General features: G+C 42.9%; 1 protein-coding gene across 4 annotated transcripts in view; it reads left to right on the top strand.

Moving 5' to 3' along the window:
• AFG2A (AFG2 AAA ATPase homolog A) overlaps positions 1-19,447 on the top strand; it is a 725,380-nt gene that overhangs the window by 71,316 nt on the left and 634,617 nt on the right. For all 4 annotated transcript variants that reach the window (XM_069743913.1, XM_069743912.1, XM_069743915.1 and 1 more), the window contains exon 10: positions 16,769-16,923. In XM_069743913.1, the coding sequence (XP_069600014.1) occupies positions 16,769-16,923 (155 nt within the window). The remainder of the gene's footprint in view (positions 1-16,768; positions 16,924-19,447) is intronic.

The raw sequence follows: 19,447 nt of genomic DNA on the forward strand, positions 1-19,447 counted from the left end.
ACGTGATCGCAGCATTCCGGAAGCCGACAGAAGGCTAACAGTCCCTCTGCCTTTGGATCTGAGACCATGGTAACCCAATTGGCTCTTCCCACTTGCCCTGTAGTGGTGGCAAGTGGGTATTCATTCAGATAACATCAAGCCCACGGCTTAGTAATGAAGTAGCATCTATAAGACACCTATCCATTAGTACGCCTTTAGTTACATGCTAAATAAAGACACAGCCAGAATAAAGTCTTTTATTAGAAATAAAACAAAACACACTTTTCCACTTTTATTTAAAAATAACAAACACAGTTACTCGCCTACCGCCTAATTCCACCGAAGCCCTAGTTCTCCTGTAATAAAACAAAAAAAGGAAACAACTATATCCCTCACCTGTCCGTCTTTGTATCCCACGTCGTAATCCATGTCTAGGGAATAAATAGTTTTCAACCTGGACGGTGCCAAGATGTGACCGTCCACACTGAGATTCCACATTGTTTTTTCATTAATTTATTTATAACACTGGCGGCGGCTGTGAATACACCCGTCAGCCGCTCCTGCTGTCACTGTTATAAGTGGCAACAGGGGAAGGCTGATGGGATAAATAGTCCCATCAGCCATCATCTGCTGTCTCTTTTATCACTTAAATATAACTCATCATTGTAAGAGCCGTGTTCAGCACCCAGTGCCGGGGAACAGCGCTTTCTGTAACGCTTCTTCCCATCACCGATGCGTGTCACACCGATGACATCCATGTGTGTTATGTGTATGCACATGTGCGGGATGTTTTGCAGCCAGTGCTAACATTAAAAAACAGACATGTCAGTGTGTTTTGCCCACAGACACACTGTCCTTGGAAACACACTAACGTGCACAGACCCTTTCGCTTGAATGTGTTTACGTGGATACGTTTCTCTAGTACTTGTGAAAACTGTCATCACACGTACTGGAGACATGGACGTGTGAAAGAGGACTAAATCTGGTATCTCTGTAATCGCACCGACCTGAAGAATAAAGTCACCTAATCACTAATACCGCATGAAGAACGGCGTAAAAAATAATAATAATAAAAAATTCTGCCTCCCAAAGATCGCAGTAAGGCTCGGCGCACATTTATCTTGTGCTGAGCGATACACTGAGGTTTCCATGTAAATCTCTGAAATACGTGATTCAGACAGAACCCCCGGCGGAAGATGCCTTATAGTGAGGCAGATGGAGGCACTGTGGATGCTATATGACCTGTTATCCGGCAGTGTCCGTATTTTTAGAATTGTGCACTTCTGAAAAGGACACCGCATGTGGGGGATCAGCGTTCTCAGGACAAATTGCACGACAACATTTAGTGTCTAATTTATCCTGTTACCCTTGGGAAAATAAGAAAAAAAAATGGTTGTGAAGTAATTTTTTGTGAAAAAAAAAAAAAGTTAAATGTTCATTTTTTTTTTTCCACATTCCAAAAATTTGTGAAGTACGTGAAGGGTTAATACATTTCTTGAATGTGGTTTTGAGCACCTTGAGGTGCAGTTTTTAGAATGGTGTCAACTCTTGGGTATCTTCTATCATACAGACCCCTCAAAGTGACTTCAAATGTGATATGGTCCCTAAAAAAAATGGTGTTGGAAAATTGAGAAATCGCTGGTCAACTTTTAACCCTTATAACTTGTTGGTTCCAAAATTGTTCTGATGTAAAGTAGACATGTGGGGTCTTTCAACCTATTTCTACTCTCTACCACCCTCCTCAAGTCCTGCAGAGAAGGAGATGGAGTTTTTGTTCTTCTCGTTTGAGTTGCTGTGAAAAGTTTTTACCGTATTTTAAAAGTTTTGGCATTTTTTTTCAATTTGGAACCCTCTTTAATACGATGACCCCTCATTATTGACTTATGAGCCTCCCACAGCATTGAATGAGAAGAAACCGAGCCCTCATTTAGGTGGAAAACATCAGACAGATGGTCAGGTAGAGTTTTCTAATGTTGAGGTCCTTGACAAGAAACTCATTCAGACGCCAGTGGCAGGCCCGAGTTAATGGCTGAGAAGACTTCAGGTCCAACAGAATTGGGGCATGATCGGACCAAGTGATTTTTCCCATCTCCACCCTCTCCAAGTGTAGTTTTTAGCTTTCATAAAAACACTAATAAATGATCTAGTGAAAAACCCATCTGCATTGATATCTGCTATTTCTTGTGAGGCCTGTGCCATAAGTTGTTTTCTTTCTAGTGCTTAGTTGAAAGCTAAAAAGGAAGTCATGTGATAATAATCATAGACTCGATAATCTCTGGAATTATGCAACCCCTTTGAAAATATAGCCATAGGACAACCACGTCTGTATGCAATATTCAGGGTGTACTCAGTTTTGCATGTGTAATTTAGTAGGATTAGGGATCTTAGAGTTTACATATGATTTCCCTGCAGTGTGTGTCTGGGAAGAAACTACAATTGCACGCACATCCGAGATTTGCTGTGGGTTTGTTGTGGTATGTCATCCAGCCCGATGCATCTTATTAAGTTTTGTGTGGTCAGGTTTCAGCGCCGGAGTAATGTGGGAGGAGAGGCTTCTGATTATGAAAAGAGCAGAAGGAAACAGGAAAATACATGCTCTTATTCCCTGTCTGCTTTTTATTATCGCGCAATGTAAAAAAATATTTCCATCTAAATGATGACCCCAGAAGTGGTTTGTGCACGCACATTTTACTCCAGTGACTTCAGGCTTTGTTTGGAGAGCTTTGATCACTCATTCCCCGATTTGGACAAGGGAAACTGGATTTTAGAAACATAAATAGATGAGAATTTCTTTCCTGCAAGTTTAATAATAACACAATAGGAAGAAATCTTTCTTGATGATTTACAGTTTCTATACAATTGTGCATATACATTCTTGTGCATGGAAGTAAATTGGTTATGAAGAAGTTGTCCCATTTCCTAGAATGATGGCATCTCTCTGACGTCTAGTCACTTTCTGATCGGTGAGGCTCAGACTCCTGGGCCATACACTGTCCCTGAAAATGAATGGGCCGCATTACCTTCACTAATAAATTTTCTGTACAGCAACTCTCCTGGCTATCTGCTTGGTAGGGCAATGAACTGCAACATCTTTCGAGGGTATGGAGCCAGCATTTTAGTGCATGGAGACATCCTTCAGTTCCTGACATAGCCTGGGTCTGGAGTACCAATGCGCAACAGAAGATTTGAGTTCTGAAAATGCAGAAGCTAGATGGTTGGGTTAGTATTGTGACTTCTTCAGTCTTTCCGTACACAGCAGTTTTCTAAGATGCACGTTATTCGAGGAACTGCAGCGCAAGTGGTTGAGAGTGCAACTATGGATCGGAACCTGTTGAAGGGAACTCTTCACTTAAAGGGACACTGTCACTTGAATTTGGAGGGAACAATCTTCAGCCATGGAGGCGGGGTTTTTGGGTGTTTGATTCACCCTTTCCTTACCCGCTGGCTGCATGCTGGCTGCAATATTGGATTGAAGTTCATTCTCTGTCCTCCATAGTACACACCTGCGCAAGGCAAGATTGCCTTGTGCAGGCATGTACTACGGAGGACAGAGAATGAACTTCAATCCAATATTGTGGCCAGCATGCAGCCAGCGGGTAAGGAAAGGGTGAATCAAACACCCAAAAACCCCGCCTCCATGGCTGAAGATTGTTACCTCCAAATTCAGGTGACCGTGTCCCTTTAACCAGCTCATTTTTCTGAGGACTGGTGGTAGTCCCAGAAGTTGGTCACCTATGTACAAGAAAGTGATGGTACGAAATCTACTTTAAAGTATACCTGTCATTTCCAAAATAAGCTGTAGTGTGTGCATGAGGAATAACGCAATATATAACTTGTATGCTGCATTTTTGGTGTACATAAACATCTGCTTAAACTTTACTTTTATTATATTAATTAAAAAGAAAATATCCCAACAAAACAAATGTCAATGGGCACTAAAATAGTATTCCCCACATATGGGGTATCTGCATACTCAGGAGAAATTGCACAACAAATGATATGGTGCAATTTCCCCTGTTACCCTTGTAAAAATGCAAAATTTGGGGCCAAAAAAATATTTTTTTTGCGGGGAAAATGTTTGTTTTTTTTATTTTATTTACATGGCTCAACGTTATAAACTTCTGTGATGCACCTGGGGATTGAAGGTTACCACACATTTAGATAAGTTCCCTGAGGGGTCTAGTTTCCAAAATTGTCACTTGTGGGCGATTTGGGCACATCAGGGGCTCTCTAAACTCAACATGGCGTCCGCTAATTATTCCAGCAAATTTTACATTCAGTAAATCAAATGGCGCTCCTTCCTTTCCCAGCTGTGCTTTGTGCCCAAACAGTGGTTTTTACTACATACGGGGCATCGGTATGCCCAGGAGAAATGGCACAACAAATCTTGGGTTCCTTTTTTTCCTGTTACCCTTTCAAAACTAAAAGAATTTGGGTCTAAAGTAAAAGTTTTGACCAAATTTAAATGTTTATATTTTCCTTCCTCGTTCCCAAAATTCCCATGAAGCACCTGAAGATTTAATAAACTTCTTGAATGTGGTTTTGAGCACCTTGAGGGGTGCAATTTTTTCAATAACTTCCTAACAAAAATAAAATTGTTTAAAATATTGTGCTGATGTGAAGTAGACATGTGGGAAATGTTATTTATTAACTATTTTGTGTGATATAACTCTCTGATTTGAGGGCATAAAAATAAGTTTGAAAATAGCTAAATTTTGTAAATTTTTGACAAATTTCCATGTTTTTCCATAAATAAACTCCAGTTATAGCAAAGAAATTTTACCACTTTCATGAAGTACAATATGTCACGAAAAAACAGTCTCAGAATCAGTGGAACACGTTGAAGCGTTCCAGAGCTATCACCTCATAAAGTGACAGTGGTCAGAATTGTAAAAATTGGCCCGGTCATTAATGTTCAAACAGCCTTAAGGGGTTAAAAAGCATATTTTATTATAAGGCTGTGTTCACATCAGTGTGAGAGCCTCCGTTCAGAGCTTCCGTTATAGGTTTAGTCACATCTGAGGAAAAAATATCGTTTGTTTTGTTTTTCCCCCAGCAAATTAGCTGGCATTTTGAAGGAACTCCACTAACCAGCTCAGCTAGGTCCTTGGGTGGTATCTGATGTTTGTTGTGTTCCAGATCCATCACCACTTTAATTCTGTTTTCTGCTTCTATGACAGAACGGAAAATAGAAATCACAGCGCAGATGTAACCTTAACCTAATATGATTAAACTATTTTTTTTTTTACTTTTGCTAATTATTTGCACCCATCTGGTGAATACGATGGCCTGTGTAGCGTTAGAACTTGTCTGCCATTGCCATTGGGCTTCTTCAAATAATTAGCTTTAAAAATCTGATCTGCGGTCACAATAGGGAAGATATTTTCAGCATTTCCTTTGCCTGAAGCCTGTTGCGCTCTCTTTCTTCTCCAGCTGGCCTCCTGGAATGTTTTTATTGATATTGTACCGTATCCTGTTCATTATGAATGTGCCACATTACAGGAAGTCTGTATTGCAAATATTTGTGATTCTGTAGCAGAGCCCGGGGAGTGAAGGCAGGTGTTCATGCCCTTTTATAGCTCTCGAGCCTTTCTGCATAGGCACCAGATGCCGCATGGTGCCGTTTAATGTCAGGTTAAGCATATCGGGACTCATTAACAGGATTTAGGAAGTGATGTCCTGAAACCATTCACATCACTTTTTAGTTGCATTTGTCTCTTCAAGACCATAACTGGGCACTGAGGTTTCGGAGCTTATCCTACGTCTTCATGAACGCAAACATTAACAGACGCATATCACTTTTTTTCCCTAAGTAGTTTCTGTGCTAACTTAAAGAACCTATCAGCCCGATTTTTGCAATGTAAAGTCAAGACATAGCTGTAATATTGATTACATTGCTACATTTGGTGAAGAAATCTGCGTTTTTGTCTTCTGTAATCACCATTGGAAGTTTCCTCCTAATTAGATTTCGGCGCATCGGGGCCGGACTGTGCGCTGGGTAGTCTCCTCCCTGTCTGTGATTTCCTGCCCCTCTCTGCCTGCCTATACAATTGCTTAATTTGTTGGATCTTTCACTTTGATGCAGGCTCCTAAACTGAGCATGAATCCTTCCCGGCTGATGGCTGAGTTATTCAGCCATAACCTGCGTCCAACAGCCACGGGTGAAATGGAGCTCTGCCCTCCGTTGTTATCATGATAAATGCTGCTGTCAGTCACTGCATTTAACACTCGCCAATGTCCGTGAAGACCTCTGTGCTTGTCCTGTGATTCTCCTGGGAAAGCCAGCTTTTAGCTGGCATTCATAGGAAATTGGGATTTTTACTATACATAGCAGTGCTGATGCACTGCTATATGTAGTACAAGCGATTGCATGATTGCAGCTACAAGTCCCCTAAGTGGACTAACAAATACAGTGCAAAATAAAAAAAAAATTTAAATCTTAAAAAAATGCAAAATAGAGCCCAAATCAATCCCCTTTTCCCCCTAATAAAAATAAAAAATTAAAAAAATAGTATCGGTATCGCTCCGTTCATAAAAGTCCAGTCAATATATAAAATAAATTAATCCAATCTGTTAAAAGTGTAACAAGAAAATAAATCAAACCCCAGAAGCATGTTTATTTTTTTGGTCCACTGCAACATTTCCATATAATAGGCGATCAAAATATTGTCTCTACCCCAAAATGGTATCAATGAAAATATCAGCTCAGGGCACAAAAAACAAGCCCTCACGCACCCCCATATCCCGCAAATTGTAAATGTTACTGGTCTTTGAAATGGCAACAAAAGCAAATTTTATTAATTATTTTTTTTTATTTTTTACTTTTACTAATTTTCTGAATTATTTTCATCACTTACGGTAAATAAAAAAAAAACTATTTGGTGACTGCGTAATCGTACCAACCTAAAGAATCCTACTGCCAGGCCAGTTTTGCCACATAGTGAATATGGTGAATAAAAATACCCCAAAAGCAATTGTGGATTTTCACTTTTCTTTGCAATTTCAGCGCACTAGGATTTTTTTCCCGGCTTTCTATTGAATCACATGATAAAATGAATACTGTCATTCTACAGTACAACTCGTTCCGCTAAAAAATCATTCTTACGGCTATGTGAACAGAAAATTAAAAAATGTTATGACTCTTGGAGAAGATGAGGAAAATGGAAAATAGGGCTGTCATGGCGGGCGTTAATCTAATAAATATTACATTTAATTAGATTGAATGATAGCAGAGTGTATACAGTCCATCACCAGTCAAAATCCCTCCAAGCCAAATTGTTGATGTTGCTGTGGGGACAGTAAAACATTGTCCTTCTCACATGGTTACCACCTAATGTACCTGGTGGTTTGGATTGGTGCCAACGATAATGGAGATGGATAGTGAATGAAAACAGAGCTAAAATTTAAATAAACGCTGCCACCAAAACCATTGCTCCCTAAATTTTCTAAACATGTAGATGCATGAAAATACAGTATGTATTAATGCCTGTGTTTCTTGGTTTACCTTGGTTTACTGTGTGTATCTGTTCTCCTTTTGGTTAATGTGAGTAGTTCTTATTTTTTTTTCTATGACACAGGGATTGCTGTGTGGGACAGTGCATCTTCCACCAATGTAAGCCTATGATGCCTCAGAACAATGCTCCATAGACCTATAGGGTGAAAACGACTTTTATTTCACAGATAAACCCTTGTCATCTGGCTAATCTTATTTGAAATTGCGTAATTCCACTTTGCATCCATTCCTGTTCAACCCTTACTCTCTTCCCTCTCTCTTTTGTCCACTTTCGCTTCCCTTCCTTTGTCGCAGCATTGCCTGGGAAAAAGTGGTGCAGTTCACGCTGTTCCCAGGCGCCGGGTGCTGAAGTCAGCTCTCATCATTGTCGCCTGGTCTCCCTGTGATCAGCACGACCAGGCAACAATGATGAGAGCTGTACTCAGCACCAGCTGTGTACATCGTGTGTAAAATAAATAATTTGAAAAAACAAAATGGCTTGAGCTAGTGTGTAAGTTTCGTAACCAGCAGAGGGAAACCCTACCACTGGGGGCTGATGTAAATAATCTGAGAAAGGGGCCAATATTCCAAAAGGTTCCCATGCTATTAATATCAGCTAACTAGATTGTGGCCCGATTCTAACGCATCGGGTATTCTAGAATATGCATGTCCCCGTAGTATATGGACAATGATGATTCCAGAATTCGCGACAGACTGTGCCCGTCGCTGATTGGTCGAGGCAACCTTTATGACATCGTCGCCATGGCAACCATTATGACATCTACGTCGATACTGTGCCCATCGCTGAATCAGAAACGTGAGATGTCTACGTCCTTTATGACATCATCGTCGCTGTGCCCGTTGCTGATTGGTCGAGGCCTGGCGGCCTCGACCAATCAGAGACGCGGGATTTCTACGTCGATGCTGTGCCGGTCTCTGATTGGTCGAGGCCTGGCAGCCTCGACCAATCAGAGACGCGGGATTTCCAGGACAGACAGAAAGACAGACAGACAGAAAGACAGACAGACGGAAAAACCCTTAGACAATTATATATATATAGACAGTTTGCTTTGCATTTACTAATTAGTTTACGGTTTGCACCCAAAAAAATTACTTGGGAGGAGTCATCTTATACTTTCTAACTTGAAAGGCTCAACAGACAGTTATGGGCTGATATTAATAGCCTGGGAAGGGGCCAGGGATATTGTACTCTCGGGCTAAGAACACCAGCCCTCAGCCGCCCCAGAAATGGCGCATCGATAAGATGCGCCAAATCTGACTCTTAGCCTTGGTATTTCCACTTGCCCTGGTGCGGTGGCAAGTGGGGTGATGGGGTTCGGGTTGATGTCAGCTGTTTTGTGACATCAACCCCAGGGGTTAGTAAAGGAGAAGCATCTATAAGACTCCTCTATTTCTAACCCCATAGTCATATTGTAAAAAAATACACAGCCGGAATAAAGTCCTTTTTAATTGAAAGATACAGACTCCTTTATTTGAAATAAACACATACTACCCCCTTTTCCCATTTATTACTGTAAAGATTAAAGTAATATAACACCATATTACTCACCTGTCCGATGACAATCCATTTGTCCCACGAAGAAGTCTAGCTGTAGTACATCTTGATTGCATGGCTGAGCAGTGGCATGATACGACCACTCAGCCATGAATCCAGGTGATGCTGAGCTTGATACAGCTTCAGTAACAAGTGGTAACATCACAGAGGTTAACACAGGTCACAGCCAACTGTTCCCACACTCCGTTCCGTGTGAGCCAGAAGATGAACTGCAGTAACCTTCATGATGTTGTGGTGCTAGCGCATTCAGGAATGTCTGATCTATCAAAATATAAAAACAATTAGCCCAATCAGTAAAGATTGTAAACAGAAAAAAATCAAGAATGCCAAAATTGCGTTTCTTTGGTCACCGCAATTCCATGAAAAAAAATGTTGTAACAAGCGATGAAAAACCCACACCTATCCCAATATGGTACTAATAAAAATGTTGTCTCGCCCTGCAAAAAATAAGCCAACACACCGCTCCATCGGACCAAAAATACAAATGTTACAGGGCTCTGAAAATAGTGACACAACCACCCCTATTTTTTTTTTTACAAACTTCTGATATTTTTTTCCCCACTAAAATAATAAAACAAACTGGACATCTTTGCTGTCGCTGTAATCGTATTGATTAGGAGAATCGTATTGCATGGTCAATTTTAAGAGTTATGGCTCTGAGAAGACGGGGTGGAAAAAAACAGAAAAGCAAAAATTAGCTGCAGCGTGAAGGGGTTAAATGCGGGAGCTATATGTAATTAACTTTTCTCTTACCCCATGACGGCACTAACGAGAGAGAGGGATCCGCCCTCAGGGACAGGAAACCCACAGGTTAAAAAGGCGGGACCTCTCCTCCACCTCAGTTCGGTTTCCTGTCCCCGACGGGGATCCCACAACTCACCATCCAGGAGTCCAGGGACCATCAGGCCGAGTTCAGGCAGCGGGGGGCCCTGCCACGGTCTCAGGTGGATTCCTCCCTGAGGGCGCGATCCGGGGTCGGCGGGCCTCGTAGATGCGCGCAGAGGGGAGGCAGTGAAGAGGATGCCGAGAAAGCCTGCCTCTTCCTTTTCAAAGGGATGATCGGCAATAGGTAGCGGTGGCTACCTGGAGGTTTTCTCCACCGATCCATAAGGCACACAAGAGGTGGTGACGCCGGTCACTGACAGGAGAACGCTGGGAGCAGCGGCGGCTGCGGAAGCTCCGTCCCTCCTGTGAGCCGGCAAACAGTGAGCGCGCGCGCGGGGTTCGGCGACTTACTGCGCAGGCGTGGGGGTCACTTCCGGGGCGGCGCAGGGCACCTCTGGGTAAACCGGAAGTTGCCTGGCGCCGCTCCATTAGTATATATCCAGAAGGAAGGGGTATACCGCTGCTCAGAGATTACCACCATGAGTGGAATAGAGCAGTCGGTGGAAGAAATTTCACAGGCCCCTGTGACAAAGAACCCGAAGGAGCGCCATTCCTCAAGAAAACCCACGCAGCGCAGCAGCTCAGGATCCCAGCGTAGCAGAGGCTCTGGTGGATCCAGGAGGGAGACGGTGGTTCAAGTGGAGGAGGCATCCTCAAAGCCACAGCCGGTATCTTCCTCACATTAGGAGGGTAAGTGACCTCCGTGAAAGTGTAAATTCTAATAGGGGTTTATTGTTTCCTAGGGAAAGAAATGCCAGGGGAAAAGTAAACATAGAGTATGCCCGCTTTGTTCAGCAGATTTGCCGGATTCATGGGTTAAAAAACTCTGTGCGCCATGTATTAAGAACACCATTGATGAGGAGACACCAAGTTTCACATCTGAATTAAAAGATTTAATTAAAACCCAAGTAGCAGACGCATTAAAAAGCGTAAAAAACCGTAAAAGAAAACATAAAGAAAAATCTCCAGATTACAGCTCCAGCGAGGGAGATAGTACGAGTGGGGATTCTGATAGCTCTACAGCTTCATCATCCTCCTCCGCATCTTCAGAAAGCGGTCGCAACTGTTTCCCAATAGATGAAACGGATGCGTTGGTGAAAATGGTTAGGGCGACAATGGGTCTGGCAGACACTCGTTCCAAAAAATCTGTACAAGATCTTATGTTTAGTGGCCTGGAACAAAAGAAGTACAGAGTGTTCCCATTAAATGAAAAAATTCAAGCCCTTATAAAAAAGGAGTGGAAAAGACCAGACAAAAAAGTACTGTTAACACCCAAAAGGAAATACCCATTTGATGACCCAGCCTGCGCCTCATGGGGAAAAGCGCCAAAATTAGACGTCGCCATCGCGAAAGCCTCTAAAAAGTTCGCTCTGCCTTTTGAAGATATGGGGACCCTCAAGAATCCTATGGATAAAAAGGCCGATGTCTTCCTAAAAGGGTCCTGGGAGGCCGCCAGCGGGGGGCTAAAACCCGGTATAGCTGCTACGTGTACAGCTAGAGCACTAATGGTCTGGCTGGATCATTTAGAGACTCAATTAAAAAATAAAACCCCGAGAGAGTCTATACTAGACTCCGTATCAGCGATGAGGGGGGCCGCTGCATATTTAGCAGATGCCTCAATAGACTCAGTTAGACTGACGGCAAGATCGGCTTCCTTCTCAAATGCGGCTAGGAGAGCATTATGGCTAAAGTGCTGGCCGGGGGACCTGCAAACTAAAGCTAAGTTGTGTTCCATTCCGTGTGAAGGTGAATATTTGTTCGGTCCCACCCTAGACGATGTCCTCGAAAAAGCGGTTGATAAAAAGAAAGCCTTTCCGGGATTCCTAAATCAATCTTATAGGCGGCCCTTTCGAGGAAGGAGGTTCACACAAAGACGCCCCCCAAAAAATCAAAAGGAGGGGTGGGAAGACAGAAAATTCAAAAGAGGAGGTTTCATGTTCAACAAGCCGGATAATAAAAAACAGCCACAATGAGGGTGTGCCCCAGGTAGGAGGGAGACTGACCCACTTTCTTCCAACCTGGGAAAAAATTTCTGGAAGTGCCTGGACTCTAAACATCATAAAGACGGGCCTAAAACTAAGCTTTCACACAATGCCACACAATCAGTTTGTGGTCACACCACGAAGAAAGTCAGAGATCGAGCAGCTAAGCATCCAGAGAGAAGTTCTCACTCTTCTGGAGAAGAAAGTCTTACAGGAAGTTCCACAACAGGAAGAGACGAGGGGGTTTTATTCTCCGCTCTTTCTTCGAACAAAACCGGAAGGAACTTTCAGAGTAATTATAAATTTGAAACAACTAAACAGATACCTGGTAATAGAAAAATTCAAAATGGAGACAATAAAATCATGTGTCAGATCCCTTATCCCGTCTTGTTTCATGACTGTTATAGACTTAAAGGACGCATACTATCATGTGCCAATCCATCCGGATTTCCGGAAATATCTCAGGGTTGCAGTAATGATACAAGGGGAACTGAAACATTACCAATACAAGGCTCTTCCGTTTGGTCTAGCCATTGCCCCGAGAGTATTCACAAAATTAATGGCGGAAGTAATGGCCCATATAAGGGAACAAAACATATTGATTGTGCCTTATCTGGACGACCTCCTAGTGATGGGCAGTTCCTCTCTACATTGCAGCCAGCAACTAAACAGAGTGATGGTAGCCCTATCGAATCTAGGATGGTTTCTGAACCTGGAAAAATCCAGGCTTATCCCATCTCAAGTACAGTTGTACTTGGGGATATTAATAGACTCAACAAAGCAAGAGTGTCGTCTGCCAGAAGAAAAAGTATCCAACATGATACATCTAGTGAATCAGTTGAGTATCTCTCCTCTGATCTCTCTAAGGAGAGCCATGTCCATACTGGGATCAATGACATCCTGTATCCCAGCGGTACAGTGGGCTCAGAGCCACTCGAGAGATCTCCAGTGGGAAATACTAGAGGCGGTATCCCACGCAGGAGGAAATTTAGAAAAGCAATTAAAAATATCCTCTCGGACAAAAACTTCCTTAGCTTGGTGGACAGACCCGTCCAATCTCAGGAGGGGGGTTCCATGGGTATGGCCGGTCTCGATAATCCTGACCACAGACGCAAGCCCTTGGGGGTGGGGGGCCCACCTAAACAGGCAAATTGCCCAAGGTCCTTGGTCAGTAGAAGAAAAAGACCTTACTTCAAACATGAAGGAGCTTTTAGCAGTTCAGTACGCCATCAATCATTTTTTAACTTCCCTCCGTTCCCACCACGTGAGAGTACTGACGGACAACAGGGTGGTAGTAGCATATTTAAACCATCAGGGAGGGACGAGGTCTCAATCCCTAATGAAAGTGACAAATTTCATCATGTCACAAGCAGAAGCCAACTTGTCCTCCCTGACAGCCCTTCACATAAAAGGGTCAGAAAATCAAACTGCAGATTTTCTAAGCAGAACCCAATTAAAACAGGGGGAATGGGAGTTAAATACAAGTATATTCAAACGCATAGTGGATCTTTGGGGGGCCCCGGATATAGATCTATTTGCAAACAATCAAAATCGGAAAACGGAGGCCTTCTGCTCGATAGATCCTCGGGGGAGTCCAGTGGCCATAGACGCGTTGTTAATTCCATGGAAATTCCATCTAGCTTATGTGTTTCCTCCGATAGCTCTAATTCCCTTAGTCTTGAAGAAAATCAGGGAAGACAGAGCCAAAGTGATACTGATAGCTCCGTTCTGGCCGAAAAGAGTATGGTTCCCATGGCTACGCCTAATGTCCATAGCGGATCCATGGGTACTCCCAGATATCCCAGACCTTCTGCATCAAGGGCCAGTGAATCACCCTCAAATAAAAAGTTTGCACATGACGGCCTGGCTTTTGAAAGGGAACTGTTAACAAAAAGGGGGTTTTCTTCAAATTTAATTTCTACCCTGCTGGCCAGTAGAAAACCTATAACTACCAGAGCCTACGGCAAAGTCTGGAAAAAGTTCCTCTCCACGTCAGGAGTTATCCTATCAAATCAGATGCCAATTCAGGAAATCTTAGAATTTCTTCAAAAAGGTTTAGAGAAAGGCCTAGCAACAAACACGCTGAAGGTTCAGATTGCAGCATTGGGTGCCCTTTACAACCAGGATTTGGCGGGGAATCACTGGGTAAAAAGATTTATTAGAGCATCTACTAGGTCCAGACCAGTTATACATCTCACCGCTCCTCCCTGGGACCTGAACTTAGTCCTTTCAGCACTAACTAAAGCGCCGTTCGAACCTTTATCTCAGGCTTCACTAAAAATAATATCTTGGAAAACCTGTTTATTGGTGGCCCTAACCTCAGCTCGCAGGATTAGTGATCTGCAGGCCTTATCAGCCTACCCACCTCTAACACAAATATTAGATGACAGAGTAATCCTCAAAACTGACCCTTCTTACCTTCCCAAAGTGGCGTCAAAATTCCACAGATCTCAAGAGATAGCGTTACCATCTTTTTGCCCCAATCCAAAAAACAAAAAAGAGGAGGCTCTACACACTCTAGATGTAAAGAGATGTCTAACACACTATCTATCAGCCACAAGGGAGTGTAGGAAAGGGAGGGCTCTGTTTGTCTGCTTTCAGGGACCAAATAAGGGTCACAAGGCATCGAAAGCCACGTTGGCGAGGTGGGTAAGAGATGCCATCAAGATGTCATATACCTCTTCCGGAGAACAAGCTCCGGACACAATTAAGGCTCATTCAACCAGGTCGGTGGCAACCTCTTGGGCTGAACGTGGTGGAGCATCAATAGATCAAATATGTAGAGCAGCCACTTGGTCTTCCCCCTCTACATTCTTCAAGCACTATCAGCTTAATCTATCCTCTCCCTCAGACTTAACTTTTGGTAGGAGAGTTCTTGAGGCAGTAGTCCCACCCTAAAATTTTCATTCTTTGAAATTCTCTCGTTAGTGCCGTCATGGGGTAAGAGAATATCGTAGTTACTTACCGATAACGGTATTTCTCTGAACCCATGACGGCACCTGTATATTCCCTCCCTTCACGTATGGGTGTCCACACTACTTATAAATTAAGTCACGAGGTGTGCATAAAAAAAAAAAAAAAAAAAAAAGTGTATATATATATATATATATAGAGGAGCTTATATAAGTTATACAGTTATATTTTGTTGTGTAAAAATAACCAATTAAGTTACAGCAGAATTCCCTGCAAGGCTCTGTAAACCAACTGAGGTGGAGGAGAGGTCCCGCCTTTTTAACCTGTGGGTTTCCTGTCCCTGAGGGCGGATCCCTCTCTCTCGTTAGTGCCGTCATGGGTTCAGAGAAATACCGTTATCGGTAAGTAACTACGATATTTCCGCTCTAAAAAATGAGAATGCAGCAAGTTTTTCATTATCACAGTATGCGTATTTTCCTGCAGAACTGATAGTGATATTCTATACAGTGCTCTCACCCCCTAAGAATCTATCAACAAATGAAATTTAAATTGTATTTTTATTTGTATGATGAATTTAACCCCTTAATGACTGCCGATACGCCTTTTAATGGCGGCAGTTAGTGGTACTTTATTCCTCAGCGCCCCTTTTTAACAGTGCTGAGAAATAAGGGTATAGCTCCCTCCCCCAGCATCGGAAAATCTTCGGGGTCTCGGTTGTAGTTGGGGTTAGCGTTGGGATTAGGGCTGTGTTAGGGTTGGAGTTAGAATTGGGGGGTTTCTACTGTGTAGGTACATCAGGGAGTCTCCAAATGCGACATGGGGCCCGCCATTGATTCCAGCCAATTTTGCCTCCCTTCTGAGCCATACCATGCACCCAAAAAGTAGCTTTCCCACTGAGCTAAAGTTAGGGTTGGGCTAGGGTTAGGGTTGTGGTTGGAATTATGGTTAGGGGTGTCTTTGGGTTAGGCTTGGGGTTAGGGGTGTGTTGGGGTTAGGTTTGGAGTTAGAATTGGGGATTTCCACTGTTTAGGTACGTCAGGGGGTCTCCAAATGTGACATGTCAAACGGTGCTCCCTCCCTTCTGAGTTCTGCCATGCTCCCAAAAAGTGGCTTTCCCCACATATAGGGTATCGGCGTACTCAGGAGAAATTGCACAACAAATTTTGTGGTCCATTTTCTCCTGATACCCTTGTGAAAATAAAAAAAAAAATTGGTTCTAAAGTAAATTTTTGGTGAAAAAAGTAAAATGTTCATATTTTCCTTCCGCATTGCTTTAGTTCTCGTGAAGCACTTGAAGGGTTAATAAACTTCTTAAATGTGCTTTTGCGCTCCTTGAGGGGTGCAGTTTTTAGAATGGTGTCACTTTTGGGTATTTTCTGGTATATTGATCCCCCAAACTCACTTCAAATGTGAGATGGTCCCTAAAAAAATGGTTTTGTAAATTTTGTTGTAAAAATGAGAAATCCGCTGGTCAACTTTTAACCCTTATATCTTCCTAATTAAAAAAAATTGTCTCCAAAATTGTGCTGATGTGAAGTAGACGTGTGGGAAATGTTACTTATTAACTATTTTGTGCGATATGACTCTCTGATTTAAGGGCACAAAAATTAAAAGTTTGAAAATGGCAAAATTTTCAACATTTTTGCCAAATTTCCTTTAAAAAAAAACAAAAAAAAAACACAAGTCATATTGAAGAAATTTTACCACTAACATGAAGTACAATATGTCACGAAAAAACAGTCTCAGAATCGGTGGGATCCGTTGAAGCATTCCAGAGCTATAACCACATAAAGTGACAGTGGTCAGAATTGTAAAAATTGGCTCGGTCATTAAGTTCAACATTTGGTCGGTCACTAAGGGGTTAAATAATAATTTCTGTCGTTTGTTTGCATGATTTTTTTTTTTTTAAATAATATAATCCTTGACTGGTTTCCTTTACAGGCCTGAATGCTCTGCGGAGAAAACTAGAAGAAACGAACAACCCATCAGACAGTACAGTAGCTGGCTCTGTGGTGATAACTCTGACTGATTTCCTGCAGGCGATGAATGACGTCAGGCCCAGTGCCATGCGGGAGGTGGCGGTGGATGTGCCCAATGTAGGTAAACCTGTCGTCAGTGCATTGATTGTGAATGTTACTTTTCAGTCACAATACAGATACCTGTAGATGCATAGTTTCATGTGCTGATAGAATTATCAGACTGGTATTGGCGCTTATGTGCTTGAAGATCATGCTACAATACAGTCTTGGCCATAATGTTTGAGACTAAGGCTGGGTTCACATTACATTACTGGTGTCTGTTAGTCGGACTACGTTACACTGCGGCATAACGCGGTGTAACATAGTCCGTTAACGTCACCATTGAGTCCAATGTTGGACGCATCGCTAGCGCATGCCCACAATGAACGTGTGCTAGCGATGTGCCGTCATTGTGTGACGGACCCTGGGACGCGGTCTGCAGCGTTTCCGGGTCCGTCACTGCTAGCGCAGATAGAGCATCTGCTAGCTCTATCTGCGCTAGCGCTGTGACACATCGGCACTTGTGTTAACAGCAGCCCGTTAACGGATGTGTTGAACGGGCTGCTGTTTAACGCAGTGTGAACCTGGCCTAACAGACGTTTCGGTAGCACAGTTTGCTACTTCAGTGATTTACATCTAGATGGTCAGTTGTTTCTATTATTACTGAAGTACAATAAGCATTTCATGAGTTTTTAAACTTTTATTGTTTTAAGACCCAATATTTACAGTCTTGAGCCTTATTTTTCAAGAAGTTTACTCGTCGCCCTGACTGCTGGGTATCAGATTCTGGATCAAACCCTGCCTGAATGCACTCATTCTTGTCTAATCAGTGCTTGCAGTTTATCTCGATTTCTGTATTTTGTTTGTCCAACCGTTTTTGTGGGTTGACCATAAGTTTTCAGTGTTATTGAGATTTTCAGAGTTTCCCACCATGGAAAGTTTCAGTGTTATGTTCACTGAGTCACTTGGTTGTCACTTTGCCTTGTGACATGGTGCTCCATCATGCTGGAAAACGCATTGTTCATCACCAAATTCATCTTGATTATTGGAAGAAGTTGATCTTTTGCTTTTGGAGAACTTTTAGATGTCTGGCTGATTTAGTCGGAATGATACTGAGATCTGCACTATTATGTCTGTCTTCTATTGAATGCGTCTGACTTTGCAGTATAAATAATATATGATCATTTGACCATTTGTGTTTTGTTTCCAGTGTTACATACGCACCTCATTTGGGCTAAATGTACATACTTAACATACACTAATGGGCACTTGCTTGTGTACTAGGCTTCCTGAGTCGCATGGTTCTTCGGCACACATTTCCAGGAAAACCACGTAAACTAAAATGCTAACATTGCATAAATGCTTAGGCTATATTCACACTTTGCGGTTTTTACCGCGGAACCGCCGCGATTTTGATGCTGCGGGTCCGCAGCAGTTTCCATAGCGTTTACAGTAACATGTAAACCCTATGGAAACCGCAAACCACTGTGCACATGCTGCGGGAAAAACCGCGCGGGAACGCAGCGGTTTATAACCCGCAGCATGTCACTTCTTTGTGCAGAATCGCTGCGATTCTGCACCCATAGGAATACATTGAACCGCTTACTTCCCGCATGGGGCTGTGCCCACGTTGCGGGAAGTAAGCGGATAATGTGCGGTTCCTACCCGGGGTGGAGGAGAGGAGACTCTCCTCCAGGCCCTGGGAACCATATTTAGGGTTAAAAAATAAAAAATCATGTTATACTCACCCTCTGAAGTCTTCAGCGCTGCACGCGGCCGTCCGGTCAGAGTTGCTGTGCGACCAGGACCTGCGGTGACGTCGCGGTCACATGACCGTGACGTCACGAAGGGTCCTTCTCGCACAGCATCTTTGGAACCGGACCGCCGGGTGCAGCGTCGAGGAGATCGGGACGTCAGAGGGTGAGTATAACCAATTTTTATTATTTTTAACATTACTATTGATACTGCATATTGCTGCATATGCAGCATCAATAGTATAGGCGGAAACCCGCAGCGGAAAACGCGGAACAAACCGCGATAAATCTGCAGGGAGAACCGCAGTTGTTTTGCCCTGCAGATTTATCAAATCCGCTGCGGGAGATCCCGCAGAAGGACAACGCAAAGTGTGAACATAGCCTTAATGTGTTCACTCTGTAATCCAGAAAATCTGGCACCTGCCTGGTCTCCTTATTGCTGGATTACAGGAGATGTAATATATTTGCCATTGAATGTGTAGCAATATCCTGAGCAAGGAGAACAAAATAGTACCTGGCCCCCCACCATCCCAGTATCGAGCTGAAAATATTAGGAAAGGGAAAAATGATTTCCTCCTCTGGCTCAAGTTCTGTTTTCCTGTATAGTTTCAGATTCCAGTAACAGGACTCTGCAAATCTAAACCTTTTGGCTTTCCATCTCGAACATCTGGAGATGCTGTTTCGTGTCTAGTCATTCCCGAGCAATTAATCCAGGCAGACTTTTCTCCCGTAAACTCCTGTTGAGGAAAGGCTCTTGAAGCTAGTTAAATAAGCAGGTGATCCCAATGTGTAGCATTTTGGTTAAAGTAGGATTAAGTTTCCTTTGTGGAAGTGTGCATGATATTCTA

The sequence above is a fragment of the Ranitomeya imitator genome, chromosome 1 (genome assembly GCF_032444005.1).
Source record: "Ranitomeya imitator isolate aRanImi1 chromosome 1, aRanImi1.pri, whole genome shotgun sequence".
Classification (NCBI taxonomy): Eukaryota; Metazoa; Chordata; class Amphibia; order Anura; family Dendrobatidae; genus Ranitomeya; species Ranitomeya imitator.